The sequence below is a fragment of the Parus major genome, chromosome 2 (genome assembly GCF_001522545.3).
Source record: "Parus major isolate Abel chromosome 2, Parus_major1.1, whole genome shotgun sequence".
Lineage (NCBI taxonomy): Eukaryota > Metazoa > Chordata > Aves > Passeriformes > Paridae > Parus > Parus major.
This window is the reverse complement of record NC_031769.1, coordinates 47,001,054-47,018,145: the sequence shown is the minus strand read 5'-3', so window position 1 is coordinate 47,018,145 and position 17,092 is coordinate 47,001,054. Positions and strand designations below refer to the sequence as shown.

The 17,092-nt window shown below is 39.4% G+C and overlaps 1 protein-coding gene across 5 annotated transcripts in view; it reads left to right on the top strand.

Moving 5' to 3' along the window:
• The window catches only part of ELMO1 (engulfment and cell motility 1), a 301,557-nt gene that overhangs the window by 53,405 nt on the left and 231,060 nt on the right, over positions 1 to 17,092 (top strand). For 4 of the 5 annotated variants that reach the window (XM_015619184.3, XM_015619185.3, XM_019005769.2 and 1 more), the window contains 2 exons: positions 9,213 to 9,253; positions 10,198 to 10,270. In XM_015619184.3, the coding sequence (XP_015474670.1) occupies positions 9,213 to 9,253; positions 10,198 to 10,270 (114 nt within the window). The remainder of the gene's footprint in view (positions 1 to 9,212; positions 9,254 to 10,197; positions 10,271 to 17,092) is intronic. The other variant, XM_033511959.1, reaches the window with a different exon arrangement.

Below are 17,092 nucleotides of genomic sequence, written 5' to 3'. Positions count from 1 at the left end.
CTGTTGGGGTTTTTTACAGCAGAAATTATTTTAGGTAAGCCAATGCTGGTTTTAGGTTACCTGGATACTTTGTGGCTTTACAGGAGCTGCAGGAGAAGCAGTTTCATGAGAGGCACAAGATGGATATTTGGGGACAACATCTATTTTGGCTTATCCCATTCAAATCCACTCATGTGTCTTAACACAAGTTGTACTGAAACCAGATTTCTCTAGGCTTGGGGATGAACTTCCTCAGCCTTGGAGGTAAACAAGGCTTTCCTATAGAAAGGAACAGTTTATAATTAAACTTGGCCGTACAGTCTCCTCCTCCAGGTTTACTTTTACCTATGAGATCATTAAACATGGATTAAATTAGCAGATGTGAATCTTTACATTAGCAAAAAGAAATGGGGGGGAGGGGGAGGAGAGAGGAAAGCTTTATTTTCTTTTCAAAGCACAAATCTCATACAGTTTAGGGAAAAATTTACTGGAGCATTGTCATATGAGAATTTCATGTTAATGGAAGTGCAGCCATGGGTAGAGCCATGGGCTGCTTTACATTAATGTTCTCTCTAAAGTTTAGATTTACTCAGCAAGTTTATCCTTTCAGACTCTCTTTCAAGTTTTCTCTTCTCTTCTGGCAGTGTAATTTTAATTGTGGTTGTTTTTTCATCTTCTTCATGGGAGTTGTACTTCAGTGCATATTAAAAGGTCACCAGTAAGGTTTTGGTTTTTTTAAAAGGAGCTTTCAAACCTAAACCTGGTTTCAGACCTAAATCTGGACCCTTGGGTCCAGATTGTTAATTGATTTAGTGCAGTGTTTCTCAAACTGTGGGGAAAAATAAAGTTCAAAAGGGACTGTGAAATGCTTAATTAGAGAAAAAGTGGCACATCACTTCTGCCATGTGTGTGGACTAAGAATAGATATAGTTTCTGCAAGTACTGTCACTAGTAATAGCAGTATACCGAGACAATGCTGGCATCACGAGTCTAAACATATGCAATATTAGTGAGCACCACCATTGTTCAAGCAGTGATCAAGGAAGGGATATTGATGTATCACTGTCTCACCGTGCTGTGAAGTGTTGCTCTCTGTGCTTCATTCTGCCTCCAGACTCTGACTTTCCCAAAATCAAGGGTTTTAGCTCTTAAGGGAATGAAAGAAGAGAGAGACTCTTGCCTCCTTCCCACAAACCTGCAAATTTATAGGAGCTCTTGCCCAGAAAGTGAAATGGTACTGCAGTAGCTGGAACTAGTGATGTTTTTGGTATGAAGATTTCCAATGTTATTGCACTTCCTGAGTTTATAGTAAAGGGAAATGTCAGTGCCTTTAACAGCTGACAGGATCTCAGTTTCTAGAAGATAGAGGACTGTGAAGCAGCTCATGGGGAGGAAAAAAAAAAAAAATCTAACACTGACTTATAAAAACATTCCCTGCCTGGATTTGCTAGCAGCAGCTCCTTTATGTCAGATGGGAGAAGGAGCCAGTGCTCGAGGCTGGCCACTGCAGCTGTATCTCATCCACTCTGAAGGAGGGTATCAGTTGCTGCTGGTGGAAGGCTTGCCCAAAGATGGATGAACCAAAAGGTGGCTTTTCAAAAAGAATTGGAAAATATTCTCTTGTCTTAAGCCAGTTTGTTAAAGGTAGGGCTTGCTTAAAATCAGTGTTTAGGTACTAAACAAATGCTTTTGGAGTTTTATTGCTCCTTTTGAACCATATTTCACTTTCACAAAATTGAATATGAAACTGTTGATAGAGCAGGTGCTAACTAGGATATAAACATACTAAAAATATTATTAATAGAGATGGTAAAGAAATTCTATCTGTTATTTTTATGTGATTTTTTTTCTTTTTCTTTGTTGGATTAATGAAATGTCTCAATTTTTTGCTTTTATTTATTTTGTAAAAGCTGTTCAGCATCAAGAACAACTTTGGAAACAATAATGAAGATGTTTTAGTGCACTGGATATAATTCAGTGCCCTGACACCCTTATATATATATATAGACAATGCTTCGTTAACATAATGAACCAATTGTTAAATACAATAGAGTTTGAAAAATATGATTCCTTTTCTTATGGGACATTGGCATTGGAGTAGTCACCAATAGAACCTCAGTTCTTTGATGTGGTGGCAGCCATCCAGCACAGATAAAATGGGCAATGTTTTTGTCACATGTTACATTTTATTAGTCTGGCTTGTCCAAAGCCACATTCCCACTAGCTGGCTGGAGTCTTTCAAAGCTGCAAACTTACGTCCTGTGGTGTGTGTGGCTGGGACCTCATCACTGAAAAAGACATAAAAACTCTGTCTTACTGCTTCTGTTTAATACAGAGGCAGCAGCAAGGCCTAGTAGATGGAAGAGGTAATAGCAGAATGGAAGTTTTAGACATCGTAAAAGAAAGGGAGGGGAAGAATAAATAGAAATGTTTTGTGAATTGCAGTCTAATGGATGCTATTTATGTTTTCTACTTGATCCCATCTTCTAGGTTAAGAACCATAAGTTCAATGCAGTAGATGGTTGGTTGGCTGGTTATTTTTTTGTTAAATAGAAGTGCAAGTAGAGCCAGGATACGCTTGAGGTCTACAGAACTAATATCCCAGTGTTCCTGATCTCCAGCATAAAGGATGTTCAGAAAATAATATTTTAAGAAAGAGATAAAATATATATTTTTTTATTCTCTCCTTGAATTTTGTGGGTCTGTGGGGTTTTTTCTTCCCTTGGTTTGGGGCTTGGTTTGACTTTTTTCATGTCTGATTTTATAAGCACCATAATTCTTGCCAGAACCTCCCTGTTGGAGCCTGAATTTTGCGGCCTGCAGCTGATGGCATTTTCAAGATGAAGGCTAAACATGACTTTAATGTTGTTGCATCAATATTTTTTTTAACTATCAGCAGGAGTCCCATCTCTTAAGTTATTTCTGCTCTTATTTAACGGAAATATGTAACGATGAGATTCCTGAAGTTATGGACTGATGAATTAGTTCATATTCTGGCCAGCTGGAGTATCCTTTATGGCACACTTTATGACTCAATTATATTCTAGTTATAGACATGCAGATTGTAATACAAAAGAGAGTAACACCAAAAATCCCACAGTATAAATATTTTTGCCTTTGTAGGCCTGCAATGTGTCTGTCATGAGCTGGGTGTTTGGGGTTTCTCCACTCAGTCTTCAAAGGTATGCTCTCCTAATAGGTTGTGTGAAGAGCCACATCTTAAAGCCCTGCTTTATATTGAAAAGTGTATTTTGGCTGTATTTTAAATACATGTGGCAAGAATGCTGCATTCAAACATGCTGAAATTCACAACTGAGTCCCTAGGTTTTTTAACTTTTCAGTACTTTTGTTTGGGAATTTTTAGTGTTCCTACCTATATTTGAGAAAGCAGGGAGTGTAGCGGCTTGTTAGGACATTAGATATGGAGTAAGAAGTATCTGTAAAATTCTGTTTATGGTTTTCCTTTTTTGATTGAGGTTTTTTGTTAGCAACATTATATTTTTGCTGCTTCCTTGTTGTAGTCACTAACATCCTAAACATATGATCTGTGGGTCAATGCTTAGATCAGGTGAAATGCAGATTTAGGAGTGAAGATCTCATTGGGGGTGGGAAGGGAGTATCTGAGGAAGCTGCAGCTGAGAGTGAAGGGGGAGAGAACACGAATACCTGGGTTTCCCTAAATCTTGTGTGTTCTGTGGAATTCTGTTGCTAAATTTATACCGAGGTTTTGCTAGTGACATGTTAAAAGTACCACCTTGAGAGCTGTGAACCGAGCTGATAAAAGCTCTCTCCCATCAGCAGCTGCACTTGTTGAGGGTTTTGCCTGTTGGCTCTGAGGTGTGAATGTTTCCAGCCCTGGGTTGTGTCACCCCACCGGCACAACTGTGCGGTGTCACCCTGGCCTTGGTTGGGTTTTATGGTCTCTTCTACTGTAGCACTGTGGTGTCCCTGTTCTTCAGGAACTTCTTCACTCTCTGTGCTGCTCCCCTGGGTTGGAGAAACCCTCTCTTTCATCTTTTACAGATGCCTGATAACAAATTAACAAGTCTGGTCCCACCAATATTTCACTGTAGGCAATGAGGAGTGTTAATTCCGAGAGGGGCTCAGAGCAGGTTGAGAAGGCTGAAGTCCAAAGCAGTCCAGCATCTCCCCCTTTCAGAAGACCTCGTTTTTCACACACAGGAAATCAGTTTCAAAGTAGTGAGTCATGGATCCAGGTGTCCTGGCATCCTGGCCACCAGTCCGCTGTGGACCCTGGTGCATGACAGTAGCAGATAAAGCCTCCACTGGTTGTGAAAAGAGGTGTTTTTCTGTTTTTAATAGCCATAAAAATGACTTTAGCACTGAAAGATTTTTTATCATGATGGCATTAATTATAAGACAGAATGTTGTATTTACTGACTTCAAGTTCTGTTTTTTGACAGATGCACAGGTCAGCAAAAGAACATTTTTTCTACATACTGTTTCACACCAACAGATGTGCTGCTTCTGCTATTTTTTTCTGTGATAGGCTTAAAGACAGCAAAGTTAAGGGTTTTCTTGTTAATTCTGTGGTTAAAAGGTGTCAGACAGGGAGAGGGATGTTCTAATCATTGTCCAAAAAAAACAAAACCCCAAGAAGCAGAACCTAACAAACCAACTTAGCAAAAAGAAAAAACAATGAATCTCTGTTAGTCACAAGGAAAGGAAAGATATTCAAACTTGGCCTAAAAGAAACCTGTCTACAATTTCCTGGTGTTGCACAAAGTATATCAGAACTGCACAAATAACACAGGTTCCCACCTGGATTTAGGCTTCTGTCCTCTAAAGAGTTCGCACATGCACATAAACACACACACACTTGCTGTCTGATTTGAGAGTGCTTTAAACCCAAATTGGAGTACTAGTGGTGGTTTGAACAGGACCTAGAGCTTGGTCAGAATTGTTGTGTTGGACATTCTTTGCTTGCTTTTGCTCATCCTGTGATTTCCCTGGAACAAAACAGTGGTCTGGACTAACACAGTTTACAGTTTACCTGTGCTTAGTTCTTCCTGGTGACTGGTTCCCTGTGAGCTCTCCACAGGGGTAGGCATGAAAGGATGAAACTGGTGAGGAAATTGGAGTGGGAAATCTCAGTCTGTGTTCTACAAGTAACTTTGGAAGTGCTACCAAGTATTGCACAAGCAGCAAGGGTGGGTACTCATGAGACCGAGTTAGGGATCTGTGTGCATCCCAGCACACAAAACCTGGAGACTACTTTAAAATATGTGTGCAGGTGAGCTCAGAACTGGTGACCTGCATGGTGGATGTCATTAGGGCCACACTTGAATCTTGGACACCTGTGCTAACCAGTCAATGCAGATAGAGCTGTACCAGGTGTGTAAATTCACACTGGCTGTAGTGCTGGCTATGCTCTGTGTCATTGTCAGGATTCTCCCCTTGTGTGCAGATCAGTAAGTCACGAGGCTGTAATGACTCAGTGTCACTTAACTTCAGCTATCAATTTAATACCTACCCTAGGAAAATATTTTATTCTAACCAATGTGTTCAGTGCAGATACTGTGATAAGTTAGCTGAAGGTGTTATCTCCTGTAGGGAGCATGAAGTTTACTTTGATCTCTGTTATTTTGTACATTAAAGTAACAGCCGGATCTTCTTAGGGCTTTAAATGAGCATCTCAGCATGGGTAAAAGCTCACTTCACTTTTACAAGTCTAGGAGAAGACATAGAGACAAAAAAAAGAAAAAGCACTAGCACAAAATACTCATTTCTGTGAAGGAAAGACTTCAAAATATTTCTGGATTGATTGTAAGAAATTCTTTGAAGCACATTGTCTAATAAGGTAAATTTAACTTTTTGGAACTGTAAATGCAGCTAAGTAAGTACATTTCCATAAACATAATTTTATTAAGGTAACAAAGCCTTTAAATCTATGCTCTTTGACATTTGGCAGATATTTAGAGCCAGGGGCAAAAAAGTGTGACTTTGAACGGCCTGCCAAGTGGATTTACTCTGCAGAGAATGGAAATAAGACTTTTACCTCATTTTCCATGGTTAAAAAATAAAAAAAAAAAAAACCTCATTTTTCTTTGTTTTCTAGTAGTGCTGTGGTCCTATACATGCAGCAGACAGTCAAGTCCAGATGCTGATAGCCAAACATATTTTCCTGTCTTGCAGACTGCGGCAGGATTCTGGCGGTGGCTGTAAGCCGGCTGGGAAGCGCAGAGGGAACTGGGCACTCAGCTGCCTGTCACTCCCAGAGCAAGGCAGGGTTCTGCAGGCAAGGGGGCCTGGCTGTGCAGGCAGAGTGGCAGGGCTGCTGCTGCCAGCTCTGCACGCTGCCTGCCACAGTCTCCCTGCAGCGCGCTCTTCCAACCAGCCTCTGCCCTGGGAATGCACACAGGGACTCCTGGCAGCCCTCGCCTGCTTGCAGTCACACCCCTCTTGTGAACAACCTGCTGCTGGAAATTTATCTCCCAGCTGCCCAGGGAAGCGGAAAGAATTCTTTCTGGAGACTTATGAGTAGAGGGAGTGCAGCCCAAGGGATTAGTATTGCTTGTACTTATTACTATTGCTGTGGTGGTATTTATTTTACATTCATCAATTTGTAAATTGTTATCAAATCACTCATTCCAAACTCTGTGTCCCAGGAGAGTTCAAATTTATTTTCATTCTGTTTTCTCTTTCATCATGAGTTGTGCTTACTCACATCAGTGCTGCAGCAATAGTGCCACAGGAGGATCAAACTGTATAAATAATTTTTATTATTGAGGATCCATTTGCTTTTCTTTTTAGCTGTTTCTTACAGGTTCTAATTGATTTGTTGCAGGGGTTTATGTTTGCTTTGTCCAAGTTTTTAGTTTCAGGTTTTGTCATATAATAATGAAAAGGTGGTGTAAAATAGGCAAAAGGGGTAGTAGGTGAATGGGATTGACAAAGGACATAAAAGTTGATGGTGTAGAGAACTTAGAAGTACTAAAATAATGATTTGAAAAGTAATTTAACCCAGCCTTCACAGTATTTATATTGTTGCTAATTTAAGTTGTTAAATTGTCTTTTTGTCATAGTTTCTAGTGGGAAACTACAGGTCCTATGGTAAATAATGGGAAGAAAAATCAGTTACTCTTTTTGTCTTCTATTATATTGAATCTGCTATCTGGTTTTTGTTTACTCTGTAAAAGGAATTAATAACTCAGATATATGGCAAAAAATATGGAAATATCAGAACAGGACCTATAGTAGCATCCTGAGGGGTGAAGGGGATGCAGCATGAAGAGCTGTGCACTCTGCTTGGCAGCAGTTTGCCTACAGGCTGGCACATGTGTGCTGAAAGGCAAACAGAAGTTATCCAGCTCCAGACAAAGCTGTGCTCCTCCCTCTGTCCTTCCCCCCCAGTATTTTTTGGTTTTGTTTTGGGTTTTTGTTTGTTTGTTTTTCACAAAAGGCAGAGGAAACAAAACAGTTGTAAGCCAGGATTTCTCTCACAGGATTGCAGAAGTTGAAAAAGCCCTCAGAGAGGAGGACAGCAGGTCAAAGTAGCTGTACATAAGTGACACAGCAATCCAAACTGAGGAATTGATCAGTCCAAAAATAACAGGGGGGAAAACCCACTTTTTCTATCTGGCCTGATCTGCCTGATCTGCTTCACAGCCTGGTTGCAGCTATGCAAACTGAGCCAGCGCAACAGAGAAGCTGCTCTGGAGAAAGGACACGTTTCTGCTGCAGAATGGAGCAATTTCCCACTTCTGCCTTTTCTCCCATGTGTTGGTGTTTGCTACTCATTTAGGTACATCACCAAGCACATGAGGAAATCCGTTCTGGTGAAAATTACTCCCCCCTGCCCCCCTTTTCCTGGGCTTTTAGTTTGATTGCCTTCCCTGGTGTGGATCATCTTGGGTGGTCATGTGAAAATAGAAATGGCAGTGAAAGAGGAAGGAAAGAAAGCAAGGACTGAGACAACATGCTAAGCAGGAACAGAATCCTTTCATCAGGTGTTTTCATTCATGCCTGATTAAAATTGTCTTGTGTTAGTGTTACGTTTCTGCCTGTTTGTAAACTACCTTTGTTGACTGGACAGTTGAAATAATAAATCCTTCCTTGATCCTGACCCGGCCAAGGAGTCCTATCTCTGATTTTCTGTCTATGCAGTGGTGAAGCAAAGAAAGCAAAATTCAAGGGAAAATTATTTCTTCCTTCACATAGCATACTGAGTTAATTTTTCCACTAATAATTTTCTACAAAAATTAAAGGTAAAATGCTCATTTTGACAATAGTGCTGAATTGTGTGTGGGTTTATGGTGAGTTTTCTGTATTTGTTTGTTTTGCTTGCTTTTTTTTAAATTCAGTGAACTGTCATTATTGGAAATAAATAGAGATGGGGGATCCTATGATGTTTAGGTGATTTGGGAAGTTTTTGTTAGGCAACAGATATGTGTGACATTGTGTGGTCACCCAGTATTGGGAGAAAAAGGCTTAGTAGCCACTCAGCTGGTGAAATTTTGGTGTTTCTTTTTGCCATACAATTTCATCTATGGTTTGGGACATAAAAGAGCATTTTCTCTTAGCCAGAAGTCTTCTAAAAACACTTGTGTGTGCACCCTGTGTTTTTAACAATGTTCAAAGCATTGCAACATCAACAGGCTAGACTGTTTTCTATTTTGGGACCCAAAGCAAGAGAGCTGTTTTGAGTCAGTCCAAATGTTCCTGTGCTCACAGATGCAGAAAATAAAGCAGGACTGATACATCTGGGATTTTAACACCTTTCAGGTGGTGTTTTATCAGAGGGGGACCTGGATGTGTGCACTTTAGAGTGAGGATTACTGTCACCATATGACTGTCTCTGAAATGGACAAAAGGTTTAAAATTATTGAATGTCTTCTGGTTTCAGATGTCATTCCTGGAAAATGCTTGTGTTGATATCTAAATGTTCTGTTCCTGTTGGGTAATGAGATAAAGTGTACACAAAAGACCCTTTTGATTTCTCAGTTGAGAAACTGAGTTTATGTTATATGAGCTAAAAGTGGCAAAAATAATGGATAATGTCATAATGTATATGCCTAGAATTTCTGTCTTTATACCTTTATGAGACCAAACCAGCAGAAAATTTTGGGATCCTTTCACACTTGCTGTTAAATAAATAATGAAATACTACTAGTTTTGTTCTTTGTATTTACTGGCTTTGGAATAATATTCTAAGAGCTCAGAGTTATTTTAATTTGGTGATTTTTCTTTTTCTTTCTTTTTCCATTTACCAGAAAAAGCCACTGTCCTCGATAATAAAAGAAGTCTGTGATGGGTAAGTTCTGCCATGTTGTACATATCAGATACAGTGCTTTTTGAAGTGTTAAACAAACTAGGAGATAATATTTTCCAAGGAAAATCTAGATATCCTGTATGACTAACCATTAGTTGCTTAAATCTCTTTGTGTTAGCTTCAAATTTTGAATTTGCAGTGCATTTTGGATCAATTGCTTGCAAGATGAGGCTCCTAACAAAGCAGCTCCATCATGTGGGTGACTCTCATTTTGACTACTTCCTCCCTTTCTGCACAGAGATGCATTTTGCCTACTCACTTTGGCTTGTGGTCCCTGCTGTTCATGGGTTAAAGGGACTAAAGCACTGCCTCTGGCTCTAAATTTTGAGCACTGAGTCCAGTGGGTGCTGTAAGCTGGTCCAGTTGATGTCATTGTTCATATGAAACCGAACTGTTAATTGCAAATTCTGCAGTATAGACTAATAATTGGCTGAGAGAAATACCTTGATTTAAGTTTAATGGATTAATTTAAAAAGCCATTTTAAGCAAGTGTTGCCACACAGGAGAAACTAGATATTTTCATCAACTTGCTGCTGAACTAAAAAGGTGATATTTTATGCCTAATGTAATATATCAACTTAATACTTTATCCATTGTGTATTGCATAAGCTAGCATAAATTTCTGGTACTGTACTTTTTTCCTTTGGTCAATTTTACTGACTTAGTGATCTTGCTTACTGAAAAAAAAAAAAAAAAAGATCACTAGGATGTATTTCTACTGAAGTTTTCTCTTTGTAAGCATGCTTTTAACTTAAACTTTGGAACTCATCATTGAAAGCTATGGAAAACTATAGAAGAAACTATAGAAGTATGAGAAATACATGGGAATGACAGACTCTTATTTGGTCATACTAAAATGATGTAAAGGGTATTTTTTGAATTATTAAGATTTCATTTTGTGATTAATTTATTTTCATATTTCTAAGGTGGTCTCTTGCAAATCATGACCAATTTGCACTGCAGCATGCTGATAGTTCTAATTTCTACATCACCGAGAAGGTGGGTAAATCGTTCAATGCAATTCTTGCATAGCCTATAAAAATATTTGCCACAATCATTTATTTTAAATTAAAATATATGAAAATACGTTTTCTATAATGCAATGCCACTGGGAGACCTGATTTAATGACTTTTAAACTGATTTCTTCTGTTAGGAAAAGCAAATAGAAGTCTGAATGTGCAAAGTTCTTCATGTCAATTTTGAGACTTGAGCACTGAGCCCTTCAACTTTGGTATTCTTGTGTGTTTAGTATTCTACTAACAAGTGGTGTACAGGAAACTGAAATATTTAAAACATGAAGGGCTCTTTGAAGTCTGAGGAGACCTTCAGTGCATGTCACTTTCCTTTTTGGCTGAGCAGGTAGAAATAAGTTTCAGTGACTGTGTAATATTTGCTACACTCTCCTGCCTGCTGTCTTGCCCTTACCCAGTTCTGTAAGCTCTGATGGGTTACTTTTTATTGTCCCCATGTAGCATGGCAATAGGTGATTCATCAAGTGATGCAATGACTTCTGCAGAGAGTAATGAAAAGGCTATGGCTGTAATAAAAATGGAATGTCTAGTATAAATATATGGGACATGCTCATCTGAATGGGACCAAGTAGAACATTCATTCCTAGCATTACTGGTAAAATTGCTGAAATTACAAGAAAAAGATTATTTGGAAGAGTGTACATGTAGCACTGCAGAGGAACAGTTTCTGCAATGGCAGAAGGACACTGTTTAAAACCTGATGAAATCCATGTGCAAATTCCCTAATCTCAGTGGATTCTGAGCTAAAAAGACAGAGTTTAACTGCACAGCTATAGATGCCTCTTGCTTACCTTGTTATCAGTTTAGTTCATCTTCCTCTTAAGTGGAGGCATGTCTTGGTCCTGTTTTGCGTTTTACAGTTCTTTAAGATTTGCTAATATGACTGAGACATGAACTAAGTTTTCTCTTGCTGTAATTCATACCCACACCCAAGAAATAAAGGAAACTTAGGCACGGTTAAGCATTTGGAAAGACTAAATTTAGCAAGACAGCAAAAGCAGTTGCTCATAAGATAGTGCTGTGTTGTTCTTTTTTCTTTTTTATCCCTGGGCTCCTTTGTTTTGTTTTATTACTGTTTGTTCATTTTGCTTGTTTTTCAACAGACCAGTTACAGTTCTTCATTTAACTGCTTGCCATCCCAGACAACCTTCTCAATATGTCCTTTTTTCTTCTCCTTTCTTTTCAAGTTTCAATTGACAGACACTTCAAAGACCACTACAAGGAAACCTGTTGAAGTAATTACTGACTTCTGTGTTTTGCCTCCACCAAATTAAATAGTGAGATTGTTCTGCTAATTGCCCCCAGTGGTGACACAATATTTACCAATAAAGCAGACACAATTGAATTTGCCTGTTGTCATTTAAACTCTGTGCAGTGAGTATTTCCAAGAAGCAGGGATTGAGTGAATACTCCAGCTTTTTTGAAGGTCTTTGTCCTGATGCAATTGAAAGGATATTTCAGGCCTTATCTCCACCTTTGGTGGATAGGATTCTGCAGCTTTGGAGAAGAGAAATGTTTTCTGTTCCACATAAAAGAGAGTCTGACGTTTTTTGGCTGCCTTTAACTTGCAATAAGGATGGAAAATTATGGTCTTCTAGGACATTTTGAATTGTACTGCAGAGAGGACTTTGAGTTTGTTTATTCCCCACTGGAAATATGCAGAGTGTCTGACTCTGAGTCACATAAATAAGAGAGAAGAGCTCTAAATGCCACTAGAATTACTCAGATGTCTGTGACTTTCATTAGATATTGTTCAGTGTTTATAGCTGGTTGTTGGATAGTGGCTGTGAAGAGAGGCTTATATAGGCCATCACCCCTTCCACATACTTTCCCTCATTTGTGTTCAGTAGGGTGTTGTTGCTGCCTGAATTAAAACATGAAAACTGCCAGGCATGAGGAAAGACACATGCACTTCAAGGAAGCTACAACATTTACCTGTTAAAATCCACATTGCTGTAATCTGACTTTTACTGATGGACATGAGCAGAGCCTTTTTTGTGACAGTGACAACTCCCCATAACAAATATTTTTTGCAGGTCTTAAAGGTGAATTATGTCTGTATGTGTGCAGATAACATTATCTATAGGTCATGTTTCTGCAGAGACTGCCTTCCAGGTAGAGATGCCTCTTTAAAATATCACTGTGTTTAAAGTTACCAGAAAGAAAAGCAATTAGTGAATTCTTGTATACAGTAGTAAGAAGTAAGAACTGAAAATGTCCCAAATGTTACATGGCTTACAATTGTAGTTTTGTTTTTGGTGGCAAACAGCCCATCTGTGTTTTGGCTGTCATATACAGAACTCTTTATCTTTTGTAGCTGGACCTATATTTCCCAATTATACCATGCATAAACAAAAACAACACCCAAGCAGTTCTGTCTCTTAATTTATTTATGTTTTGGCTGTATTATTTGGAAAAATGCCTCTACAGAAGTAGCAATAATTCCTTCAGGCAGTATAAGTGAGGTCTTTAACAAATTTTGATTTAGCCAGGGTTCCTACTAGAGACAGGGCTTATCACAGCAGATCCAGTTTTGGCTGCTGACTCTTGGGTCATGGTATGGCTATATCTGTGCCCCTGAAGCTGCAGTGAAAATTATCACTTATTTCTTTAAGGCCTTTTCTCTAAAAATGACAGAAATAAAACAAGAGGGTGTGTGGACAAGAAAACCAAGCAGGCATAGTGCCGGAGCTAAAATCTGTCTGGTGTTCTGATCTCAAAGTGTTTGATTTTTAATTATGCTAATAGGTATGTGGTTTTTTTTAAAGACTTTGCTTATCATGAAGGAACATTTCTCTGTTAGGTCAAATGTCTAGAAGCCTGACTTCTAAGTCAGGATCTTATCATGCTAGATACTACAAGATAAGAATAAATAAGTCACCTTTGCTTCAGTCTATCCAGGCTGTACCTGAGGTAAATGCTTGTGTATATCAGGTGCAATGACTCAGGAGCGCTGTAGCCTGGGGGAGCTCAGGTTTAGAAAGGAAAATGCTATATGAAGAGTAGAAAATGGCTGTATAATTTTGTGTGCTATGTGTGTTCCCTGGCTGCAAACCACAGCTCAGATAATTGTTAGCTGTACTCCTCCACTGGCAGTACGAGCAACGCAGGCACAGAGATTTGAGCGGCTGATGCTGCACCTTGGTGGGTATGGCTGGTCCCTGGCTGCTGCTCACCCTTGGTCTTGCAGACTGTGGCCACCTCTACATCCATTTGTACCTCCTGTGTTTGCCTGGGGAAGGATGGTGGTCAAGCTGGTTTCACTGCTGGAGGCAGAATGTGGTTGCTTTTAACCCTCTGTGTGAGCAACTCTCAGAAATGAAGGGTTGGCTGCTGGTGCTGAGGGGTTTGTGAGCCAGCAGTGAGCACACAGTGGTGACAACGGTGACATCTTTTTGTTATCTTTTAAATACAAGGACGTTTCATTCATCTGTATATTGAATGTAACCCATTTTTATTGTCACAGTATTTCTGTGTTGGCTTTTTTTTTATATCTGATGCATCAGAAGACTTCCCGTGGGCTTTTTTCCCTTCTTTCCTATTTCCCACATTTCCTTTTTATTCTTATTGCTTGAGGTGGAGGGGAGCAGACACTGAGTTTACTCCATTAGTTTTGGGAGACTTTTAATTCTGTTTTGCAAGAAGAGTTGCCCCACTTTCCTTTTGTTGTAATTATTCAATTCTGTGCTCTCTTTGAAGATGGGACATCTTTCTAACCCCCATCTTCCCCATGCTGGGAACCTGAGTGGAGTCCCTGGTGCTTGCTCTTTATCTAAGGTGATTTTGTTCGTGGCCTATTTTTTTGCTGAACACAACCTGTAATTGTATATTCATGTGAAATTCCACCATGCCTTTACAGGCTCCCTGCGTGGGAGTGTATGCAAATAACAGGACAAGAAATGAGCCATTTGTACAGTTGGGACTTTCTGAGCTTTTACGTTTTTCATATTCGTCTGTTTTCACTGATTAATTGAATTTTCAGTGAGTTGTAAGAAAACATTCTTAATTATGAAGGTTTCTGATTCATAGAAGGAACTGGTGCTTCTTAAGGAGCTGAGAATGAAAAATAGCATTAAGAATGGGAACTGGAGAAATGTGTTAAGAGAGCTGTTTCATTTTTTATTTTGCATCACTCCTGATAATACATTTATTAATTGTGCTACATACATGGTAGATTGTAGATTTAACCTGGATCAAACCATGCCTGGCTTTCCCTTTTCTCTGCCACTTATAAGATGTGATATTTCTCACATATTCACAAATTTCTTACTATTTTGGGGCATCTGCACAGCCCTGCAGAAATTCCCTAAAGTAAGGGCAGCACATGGCATCTGAGTGGCCATGCTCCTGCCTGATTGACGAATGCTGGTAACACTGCCCTGTAGACTCCATTAAAATCTCAGATTATTAGTGTATTTTTCAAGTGAACAGAAGTAAAACTTGAGTATCCATATACTAAATTGCCTTCAATCCTCCTTCATTCAAGCTGATTCCAAGAACAGTGGTTATCCTTCTTTTAGTTCTCTTAGGACTCTTTTTGTAGAACTTTTGGTCTATACTAAGTTTTCTAAAGAAAATAATTATGTCTTGTTCACCTGTTGTACTTTCTGGCCCCAGCACAAACAGCTTAATTCTTCTGCTTGCTTCTTATTAAAATATTTGTTATGATGATTTTCTGTTTAGTTTCTTAGTTCCATATCAAGGCTGATGAACTGGATCAAGTGGGCTGCTTTTTAAATAATCTGTATAGATATTTTCTTGAATTAAGTTTGTAATTTTGCCTCACAATTAATCGTTAGAGAGTAAAGACACTGAAAATGTTCAGCTTTCGGTTAGAGCAATCAAAGATAGGTATGGCATAACCAGGGGCACAGTACAACTGTTTGGGTTCAGCTAATGGCAAACAGTTCTGTGTAAGATTTGGCCAACAGAAAAATACTCTTAAATTAATTGTTATACTTAAAGGATAACCTATTTGGATGGGAAGTTTTCCAAAGTGCAATGAACAGATAACAAGTCAGCTCTGAGAGAGGATGGCTCTGACTTCTTCTCCCTTCCCCAGAAGATCCTGACAGTTTTTATTTTTTTTTTTAATTTTTTTTTTTGGGGGAGAGTTTGTTTTTTGACAATTTTTGAAGGTGGTGGCAAGGAGGGAATAATTTTGTGCCACTTTAATTCATTAAATTTGCTTAGTAAAAAGGCTGCTTGATCTGATACAGGGATGAGGCAGGACTCTTGAACAATGTCCAGGAATAGCCTGTAAGCAAGAAATAAATAAAGGAAAGGTAGGAAGAAGAATGGTACTTTGCTTTTTTTAACAGCTGTGACCTGTCCCTCAATTGTTTCTGGAATTGGCTTAAGCTGACGTAGAACAAAATCTTGTCAAGCTCCAAATGTAGTCAAAAATGGAAAAGGGATATTTTACCCACAGTCCTTCTGTGGGTGAGAGGAAGGGCATAGGAAGGGTGTAGGAGTGGGATGTATGTCCTAGAGAAGCACAAATACCTGCAGGCTTTCCCTTAAACAAGTTTCGGTGTTGTGGTTCCAAATGTGGTGCTTGCAAAATGAGCTGGCCCACTTTTCCTGCTTATACTATACTGCTTATTCCTGTCTTCTTCTGTGCAAACCAGGCAAACCCCAAAATGATAAAATTTTCATCTGGTTAATTCCCCTGTTGACTGATACAACTGCTTATGCCACATATCGCAGTACTAGGAACGAATAAGGTGTTGAAAAGCAAGGCTCTATGGTAGCAAACTGTGCAACTGTGCTTTGATCTGTCAAAAGTGAGCCACAGTCTCAGCTTCATTATTCAGCTGTTCTCTAAGCATCTGCTTAAGGAGCCACTGCTCCTGTGCTGACCCTCAGTGGTGTTGTGAGTGAATATGATGAATAACCTGTGCTGAGGAGCTGACTTCAATTTGATAATCCTTACTTGGGTTTGATGGGTTTTTGTTTAGGGGTTTTTTATATCTGTTCCAGCCCTGTTCTGATTTCTCCACATAATCCTGCTAATAATAGTATGAGCACAGCTAAGTCAGTCATTTCCTGATGTTTATTTTTCAGGGTGCAGCTCTTCTGTTGAAACTTATCAGAGGACGATAGGGCTGCTTGTCATCGGCCCACCCCTTCCATGTTGCTGGTACAACTGTGTTGTGTGTCTGTGTGGTTGCTTGAATTGGGGAACTGATCCAGGTTAAAAATAACTTGTGTGTAACTTCTTTTAATGCGTCAGAAGGATGTCTGCCCGAAGTGTAACACCACTGCTGCTCTGCAGAACAAGTGGTGCCTGCTAATGCTGTCCTTGTAGATCACTCCACTTGCAGATGGGCAAATCATGCAAAGTTTGGTCTTTTTCTTAGGATGTGGTTTAAGTGGCTGACAAACTGGTATTGTGTGGGTTGCTGGAGAAATAGGTAGTTGGGAATGCCTTTTTCTACTCTGTTTCTTCTCTTTGCTTCACTAACATCCTAGTGACTGCTGCTGGGTGGTGAGTCAAGTCATGGATCTGACACAAAAGAAAGTTCTGGACTCTGGAATACTTTTTATTTTCCTCCTCTTTTGTGAATGAAAGGAACAGGAAGTGTTAACTTTCTAAGGTCAGGTGGTTGACTGTGCTGCTGCGTGGTGGTAGATCCGATGTAAAGGAGGTGTTAGGGGCCCATGAACTGGAGGGATATGTGCAGAATTGTGCCTCTTGTAGGTTGTAGAATTGCACTGGCTAATGTGCAGACTGAAACTGCACCACTGGTCTAACTTGGTTTATTTACCAGCTTCTGTAATCCTTGA